This window comes from Dromiciops gliroides, chromosome 3, assembly GCF_019393635.1.
Source record: "Dromiciops gliroides isolate mDroGli1 chromosome 3, mDroGli1.pri, whole genome shotgun sequence".
Taxonomy (NCBI): domain Eukaryota; kingdom Metazoa; phylum Chordata; class Mammalia; order Microbiotheria; family Microbiotheriidae; genus Dromiciops; species Dromiciops gliroides.
Window position 1 is genome coordinate 45,259,219 of NC_057863.1, and position 9,423 is coordinate 45,268,641.

The following is a 9,423-nucleotide window of genomic DNA, read 5'->3' on the forward strand; positions in this document are numbered from 1 at the left end:
ATGAAAGTAAAAGGCAAAGAACTCCCTCACTTGCTGGCCTCTCTGGTCAGTGTCTGCCTGGCCACCCTACCCTATGGCAGTGCCTGCCCCCGCCGCTGTGCCTGTTACGTCCCTACGGAGGTGCATTGCACGTTCCGGTACCTCACTGCTATTCCAGATTCCATCCCTGCCAATGCAGAACGCATCAACCTGGGGTAGGTGAAATACTCCCCTACTTTCTTTGGAAGTCTTTGGCCTGAGCTTCCCTGAGTAGGGAAAAATTATGCCTGCTTTCTCAGGAGGCCACTAATAAAGGGAATTCTGGGTTTTAGGAAATGGGAAATAAAAGTTTAATATTGTTTTCAGCTTCTTGGGAAATGGACAGTGCAAAAACTAACCAAAACCTAGTGGTGGTTTCAATAATTTTTAAGAGTTTTTTTTTTCATTTTAACTTTTTGTGCCTTTTTTTCCTCATTACTGATTGGGGAAGAGGGAGAAGGAGTAGGGTTTGCCAGTCCAAGTCCCTAGGTATTGAAGGAGTTTATAGAGCAGTATGGTGTAATGGAGAATTCACTAGTCTTGGGATCAGAAATCCTGGCTGTTTGGTGAGGTAATACTGCTCATGATTATAGGGTCTTAGAATCACAGATACAAAGCTGGAAGAGACTTCAGAGATTATCTAGTCCAACCCTCCATTTTACAGGGAAACCTGGGGTGGGGGGAGTTTGAATCATTTGTCCAAGGAAGTAAATCTCTTGAAAATTTTTACAAACAGGTTAATATACTAAACCAGTTTCATCCTTAGCTGACACATCTCTCCAGTTGGCAATAAGATATGTTTTCTGGGTGAGGTGATTTCTGAGTTCCTTTGCTGTAGTGATTGATTTATGTTGGTGAAACATTTCTAAAGAAGTGGTAATCACCCATGTCAATGTCTGTTCCTTTATCCATTTCCCTTTGGGAGGGCATAGAAAGCTTTTAAAAATAGATCAATATGGAATAGTTTTAACTGAACATTGTATCTGTATATGTTTAGATGATGCATATATGTGTCTATATGCACATAGTTTAACAATTAATGTGTTGTGATATTGTCTATAGTCTGTTATGAAGATGATAACCCTTACTTTTTAATGTCTTTCAGAAGAAAGAGCTCTGTCTTTGAACTCAAAAGACCATCTGGTTTTGTGCTATTATCCCTGTTTCTGAATATGTTGGCCACATTTAATGGCTAATAAATTGTTCAAAACCATTCATTAATATGATTTCTAAAATTCTGAACCCTCATTGCCATTTCAAAGAAAAAATGTTTTTATGAATAATTTGGGAAATATTACACAAACAAGACCCACTTTTGTTTGGTAGGCAAAGGTAAAAGAGGTAAAACTCTCCTCTTTCCAATTTCCTTTGTGGAAAGCCTCAAGCATGGTTTCTTTTTTTGGGGTGGGGGTGGCAGGACAATGAGGGTTAAGTGACTTGCCCAGGGTCACACAGCTGGTGTCAAGTGTCTGAGGCTGGATTTGAACTCAGGTCCTCCTGAATCCAGGACCAGAGCTTTATCCACTGTGTCATCTAGCTGGCCCATCTAGCATGGCTTTTGACACAGATCATATTTATGAATTTTTTTTTTTTTTTTTTTAGTGAGGCAATTGGGGTTAAGTGACTTGCCCAGGGTCACACAGCTAGTGTTAAGTGTCTGAGGCCGGATTTGAACTCAGGTACTCCTGACTCCAGGGCCGGTGCTCTATCCACTGCGCCATCTAGCTGCCCCTATATTTATGAATTTTGAATGATTATCTTGTCCTGTTAGATCTGGAACAAAATTTCACTGATATGTTTATAAAAATGTACATTTTTTCATTTTCCCTTTTGAGCCTTCTCTGATGGACTATACATAGAACTAGAAACGTATCTCTTTTTTGGAAACCTATCTTTTTTTTTTTATGAGATATTTTATTTTTTCCGTTACATGTAAAGATAGTTCTCAACTTTTGTTTATACATGCTTTACAATTTCAGATTTTTCTCCCTCCCTCCCCTCCCTCCCCCCCTCCCCTAGACAGCAGGTAATCTGATATAGGTTATATCTATATATCTCTATACATATACATATATATATATACACACACACACATATATATACACATAATAACATTAATCCTATTTCTGCATTAATCCTGTTACAAGAGAAAGAATCAGAGCAGTGATGCAAAACCTCAAAATGGAAAAAAAAAAACAGCACCCAAAACAAAAGAAATAATATGGTTCAATCAGCATCCATACTCCACAGTTCTTTCTTTCTTTTTTTTTCTTGGATTTGGAGATCCTCTTCTATCATGAGTTCCCTGGAACTCTTCTGTACCATTGCATTGGTGAGAAGAATATAGTCCATCACAGTAGGTCAGCACTCAATGTTGATGATACTGTGTACAATGTTCTTCTGGTTCTGCTCATCTCACTCATCATCAGCTCACGTAAGACCCTCCAGGTTTCTCTGAACTCTTCCTGCTCATCATTTCTTTTTTTTTTATGAGATATTTTATTTTTTCCGTTACATGTAAAGATAGTTCTCAACTTTTGTTTATACATGCTTTACAATTTCAGATTTTTCTCCCTCCCTCCCCTCCCTCCCCCCTCCCCTAGACAGCAGGTAATCTGATATAGGTTATATCTATATATCTCTATACATATACATATATATATACACACATATATATACATAATAACATTAATCCTATTTCTGCATTAATCCTGTTACAAGAGAAAGAATCAGAGCAGTGATGCAAAACCTCAAAATAGAAAAAAAAACAACAGCACCCAAAACAAAAGAAATAATATGGTTCAATCAGCATCTATACTCCACAGTTCTTTCTTTTTTTTTCTTGGATTTGGAGATCCTCTTCTATCATGAGTTCCCTGGAACTCTTCTGTACCATTGCATTGGTGAGAAGAATATAGTCCATCACAGTAGGTCAACACTCAATGTTGATGATACTGTGTACAATGTTCTCCTGGTTCTGCTCATCTCACTCATCATCAGCTCACGTAAGACCCTCCAGGTTTCTCTGAACTCTTCCTGCTCATCATTTCTTACAGCACAATAGTATTCCATTGTATTCATATACCACAACTTGTCCAGCCATTCCCCAATTGATGGGCACCCCCTCAACTTCCAATTCCTTGCTACCACGTAAAGAGCAGCTATAAATATTTTTATACATGTGGGTCCCTTCCCCCCTTCCATGATTTCTTTGGGCAAAAGACCTAAAAGTGGGATTGCTGGGTCAAAGGGTATGCACAGCTTTATCGCCCTTTGGGCATAATTCCAAATTGCTCTCCAGAATGGTTGGATCAGCTCACAGCTCCACCAACAATGCATTAGTGTTCCAATTTTCCCACAGCCTCTCCAACATTTATTATCTTCCTTGTTTGTCATTTTAGCCAATCTGATAGGTGTCAGGTGGTACCTCAGAGTTGTTTTAATTTGCATCTCTCTAATCATTAGAGATTTAGAGCATTTTTTCATATGGGAATAGATAGCTTTGGTTTCTTCATCAGAAAACTGCCTGTTCATATCCTTTGACCATTTCTCAATTGGGGAATGACTTGGATTCTTATAAATTTGATTTAATTCCCTATATATTTTAGAGATGAGGCCTTTATCAGAAGCACTGGCCTCAAAAATTGTTTCCCAGCTTTCTGCCTCCCTTCCAATTTTGGATGCATTGCTTCTGTTTGTACAAATTTTTTTTAATTTAATATAATCAAAATCATCCACTTTGCATTTTATAATATACTCTATCTCATGTTTGGTCAAAAACTGTTCTCCTTTCCAAAGATCTGATAGGTACACTATTCCTTTCTCTCCTAATTTACCTATGGTATCACCTCTTATGTCTAAATCATGTATCCATTTTGACCTTATTTTAGTATAAGGTGTAAGATGTTGGTCTAAGCCTAATTTCTGCCATACTATCTTCCAGTTTTCCCAGCAGTTTTTGTCAAATACTGAGTTCCTATCCCAGAAGCTGGAGTCTTTGGGTTTATCAAACACTACATTACTAGTGTCATTTACTACTGCATTTCCTGAGCCTAGCCTATTCCATTGATCTACCACTCTATTTTTTAGCCAGTACCAGATAGTTTTGATGACTGCCGCTTTATAGTAAAGCTCCAGGTTTGGTACCGCTAACCCACCTTCCTGTGAATTTTTTTTCATTATTTCCCTGGATATTCTTGATTTTTTGTTTTTCCAGATGAATTTTGTTATTATTTTTGCTAGCTGTATAAAATAATTTTTAGGTAGCCTGATTGGTATGGCACTGAATAAGTAAATTAATTTAGGCAGTATTGTCATTTTTACTATATTAGCTCTGCCTATCCATGAGCAATTGATATCTTTCCAATTATTTAGATCTGATTTGATTTGTGTGAAGAGTGTTTGGTAGTTGTGTTCATAGAGTTCCTGGGTTTGTCTTGGCAAGTAGACTCCCAAGTGGAAACCTATCTTTTTTAATAGTTACAACAGCTTGATTAAACTGACTGAAACAGACTTTACTGGCCTGCACAAGCTGGAGTTGCTGATGCTGCACAGTAATGAGATTCGTGACATCCAAGACAAGACATTTACAGATTTACATACTTTGCAGGTAAGAAAGAAAAAAGGCAAGCAGTATGACCCTGGCCAAGTCACTTAACCTTTGTCTGACCCAGTTTTCTCATCTTTAAAGTGGGAGTAATAACAGCACTTTCTTTTCAAGATTGTTGTGAAGATAAAATGAGGTAATATTTGCAAAGTGCTTTGCAACCCCCAAAGCGTTATATAAATATTAACTATAATTATTGACATCATTGTTGTCATTATCATCATTATTTGTCCCATCCCAGACAAGACAAACCCCAGACAGATTTTAGTGCTGTGCAGGTAAAAAAAGAAAAAAAGGACAAAAAGTCATTCTCCATATTCTATAGATTGTGGAAGACACCAAAGGTGTCAGTTGTAGATTGGAGGAAGAGATATGCTGCATAGTTGAGAAAGCAACATACTGACCTTTTCAATTCTATTTGGAAACTGTGGTAACCCATAATACTAAGTAACTTTTCTTGTAGCCTAAATTAATTAAATTACACTGTATTTTTATTTCTGAAGACTACCACGCATTTAAAACTTAATCCAGAGGGGGCAGCTGGGTGGCACAGTGGATAAAAGCGCCGGCCCTGGATGCAGGAGGACCTGGGTTCAGATCTGGCCTCAGACCCTTGACATTTTCTGGCTGTGTGACCCTGGGCAAGTCACTTAACCCTCATTACCCCACCAAAAAAACAAAAACAAAAACAAAAAAAACCTTAATCCAGAGGCTACTTTGAGCACCATTCACTTAGAATCCTAAAGGAACTCAGGGACATTAAAATAAAACTAGTACTTCCAGCCACTGTGTGACCCTGGGCAAGTCACTAAACCTCTGCCTTAATCCTCTGGAGAAGGAAATGGCAAACCACTCTGGTATCTTCGCAAAAACAAAACCAAAAACATGACAAACAATATGGTCTACAGGGTCACACAGAGTTGAACACAAGTGAACGACTGAATAATGACAACAAAGCACCTCCAGCCAGACTTTGCTATAATCAATCAGTATGGCTTATCTTCATTGCCATTTACTAGACATACCTCCCTTGGGATATTTAGATCTGAAAGGGACCTTGGTGATCATCTACATCAACCTCCTCATTTCGTATATGATAAAGCAGCTGAGTCTTAAAAGTCTCAATGAATTGCCCACGTTCATTTGATTAATAAGAATAGCAACTGATATCTAAGGTTTTTAAGTTTCCAAAGCAAAAAAAAAAAAAGAGGTAGAAGGGGCAGCTAGGTGGCATAGTGGATAGAGCATCGGCCCTGGAGTCAGGAGTACCTGAGTTCAAATCTGGCCTCAGACCCTTAACACTTACTAGCTGTGTGACCTTGGGCAAGTCACTTAACCCCAATTGCCTCACTAAAAAAAAGAAAAGTTTCCAAAGCACTTTATGCATATGGCGTGTCCCAAAAAGTCTTAGTGCAGTTTTAAGCTATTGAAACTAAATTGCACTGACTTTGGGGGATACACCATATTAGTTCATTTGAGACTCAGTACAACCCTGTGATGTAGGTACTGAAGATATTATCCCCACTTACAGATGAGGAAATTGAGGCCCATGGAGGGGATGTGACTTGTTCAGGGTCACCCAGTTAGTATCAGAGGCAGGATTTGAACCCAGGATATCCTGATGCTAAGTCCAGCTCTATCTACTCCACTACCCTGACTTTTTGACCATTAGTTAATCCCATAAGTCTCCCATTAAAGCAGCCTGGGATATTATCATTGGATAATTCTCAGGCCAAACCAGTATGATAAGAGGCAGTGTGGTGTATTGGGTTGGCTGACTTCAGGGTTAGGAGGACTTGGGTCAAATCTAGCCTCTCTGATGTCCATTAACTATGTGATTTTGCACAAGTCATTTAATCTTTCAGACATTTCCCCCAAGAAACTCTCTAAGATTATAAATTGAAAGTCAATTGATCTATATTCCTAAAGGGAATTCCTAGAGGGTTCCTCACTGGAAGTTCCTTATACCAATGATATCACAGACATGAGCTAAACAAAGAAGCAACCAAATAAATAAAATCAATAATTTTCTGACCATTTCCAAAACTGGCAGGTTCCCATTGGAACCTGGACTTTGCCCTTGGGACTCTGGATTCTGATAATGCTTTCACCTTATTTTACCCAGAACTCCACCTCCATGTCACTTTTCATCCACTTCTAAATCATATGTCCACGCAGTTATCTCCTACTCCCAACTCTCCTTTGTGTCTTTCTTTCCTTCATTCCAAAGTAAGTTGCTTGAAAGCTTACATGTCTTGCTTGTTTTGTATATCAACCACTTAGCACAGTGCCTGGATCACAGAAAGCATTCATTCATTCATTCATTCATTCATTCATTCATTCATTCATTCATTCATTCATTCATTCAATATGATAGAACTAAGTGCCATTTTGGAGTTGGTTTCCACATTCAACCTTAGAAAATATTACATTATGAGTAATGATGAAGGTAGGGGTATTGTGTGTGTAGACTAGGGATAAGCACTTTGAAGAACATCGTGATATTCCTTCTATCTCTGGTGCAACATCCATCAAAGCCAATAAGCAATTGAATGCTAATGATATTTCTCTCATGGAAACAATAACTTGCTAAGCTAATTTGTTTCTTTTTCTTTTTTCTTTTTTTAAATTCATGAGGTTTTAAAAATGAGCTACAACAAAGTCAGAAGACTTCACAAAGATACCTTTCATGGCCTTAGGAGTTTGACTCGGCTCCACCTGGACCATAACCATCTAGAGTTTATAAACCCAGAGACCTTTTATGGACTCACCTCCCTACGGCTTGTGCATTTGGAAGGAAATCTGCTCACCAAGCTCCATCCCAATACCTTTGTCTCCTTGAGCTATTTCCAGATATTTAAAATATCATTCATAAAGTACATCTATTTGTCAGACAACTTCCTGAGCTCCATCCCACAGGAGCTGATTCTGTATATGACTGAACTGGAGAGCATTTATCTGCATGGAAACCCCTGGGTATGTGACTGTGAGCTAAACTGGCTTCCAGATTGGATACAGCAAAATCCAGGTAGGATATTCAATATTGTCTTTTATTTCTTCATTTTCAGCAATTAGAGGCAATCTACTCTGAGGTGTTTTATTAGAAAGAGGAGAGGGGCATCTAGGTGGCACAGTGGATAGAGCACGGGCCCTGGAGTCAGGAGGACCCCAGTTCAAATTTGACCTCAGACACTTGACACTTATTAGCTGTGTGACCCTGGGCAAGTCACTTAACCCCAATTCTCTCTCTCTCTCTCTCTCTCTCTCTCTCTCTCTCTCTCTCTCTCTCTCTGTCACACACACACACACACACACACACACACAAACAGAAAGAGGGGAGAGTACCAGATATGGCAAAAGAACAAAGGTTTTTAGCTAGAGGGAAAATCGAATTTATCAGTACAATTATGAATTATTTCTGATGGGATAAGAACTAGACCAGTGATTTTGTTGGTGTAGGGAAATGGTCAAGGAGAATAAAGATTTTGAAAAGCCTCTTGTCTTTATTAATAAGAAGGTCATTGGTTACCTTGGAGAGTGTTGTCGGTGTGTGCATGTCTTATATCTTCTATTTATCAGACAGAGATTTCATTAAAGTATCAGGACATACTCACCTTTGGATATCACCCAAGACCTTGCATGATGGACTATGTGTACTATGTGTACATAGTAGTTTCTCAATGGATGTTTGCTGGTGTAATTCAAACACTAAGCTCACGTCTCCTCTCCAAGCTTTTGTACTGGCTGCCCACCCCCAAGTCTAGAATGGTCTTCCTGCTCATGTCCATCTCTTAGAATATTTGGTTTCATTTAAAACTCAAGGGAGGGACAGCTAGGTGGCACAGTGGATAGAGCACAGGTCCTGGAATCAGGAGTACCTGAGTTCAGATCCGGCCTCAGACACTTGACACTTACTAGCTGTGTGACCCTGGGCAAGTCACTTAACCCCAATTGTCTCACCAAAACAAACAAACAAACAAACAAAAACTCAAGGGAGACTTTCCTCGGGAGACTTTTTCCAGTTTCCCTATATGCTGGTGCTTTCCCTTTCTGGTTACTTTCCATCTACCCTGTCAGTAACGTATACATACCTATGCCTGCATGTGTTGTCCATCCCATGTAGCTTGACTACTCTGTGTTAGTCCAGGGCAAACCCTCCCTATCTTGCTTCAATTTTACCACTGTTTAAAAAGGCATTTATGTCAATAGGATCCCATTCCATTCTCATATGCTTTTTATTTCATTACTTATTTGATTTCTTACTACTCTTTCTCTCTATTTTTTATTACCTCCATCTTCATGTGTAGACAGATGTTTCCTATTTTCCAAATCAGCCTACTGAAATCACTATTGTATTGGGAATAATATAACTTACTGTATTTCTCTAATCCTGCTTTTATTATTCACCCAGCTTGCTACGATAGATGGATCAGGTTCCAAACCACACAGGCTTTTATAACCTTAGACAAACACAAATTTGTTCAAGTTCATATCGTGAATGGTACCCAGCTGACAAGGTGGCCAGAATCACAGTTCTATGTAGATGAAACGAGTACTGGTGTGCACAAGTCAGGAGGTCCCTGGGGGAGGCAGGACCTGGAGCAGGCTGGGGCTATTGAATGAAAGCTCACACTTTCCTAGCCCTTTCCTTCCCTAAACCTTGTGAAGTAGGAAATATAAGCAATGGTGTACTGGTAAATGTTTAACAACCAGCTTTTCTGGGGACTAGGGTGTGCAAAAACCTTTTTTTTTTTTTTTTTTTTTTTTTTTTTTTTTTTTGCAGGGCACTCAGGGTTAAG

The 9,423-nt window shown here is 38.9% G+C and overlaps 1 protein-coding gene across 1 annotated transcript in view; it reads left to right on the top strand.

Moving 5' to 3' along the window:
* IGSF10 (immunoglobulin superfamily member 10) overlaps window positions 1–9,423 on the top strand; it is a 25,335-nt gene continuing 15,912 nt past the window's right edge. The window contains exons 1-3 of the mRNA XM_043991437.1: window positions 1–194; window positions 4,498–4,627; window positions 7,262–7,652. Coding sequence (XP_043847372.1) covers window positions 1–194; window positions 4,498–4,627; window positions 7,262–7,652 — 715 coding nt within the window. The remainder of the gene's footprint in view (window positions 195–4,497; window positions 4,628–7,261; window positions 7,653–9,423) is intronic.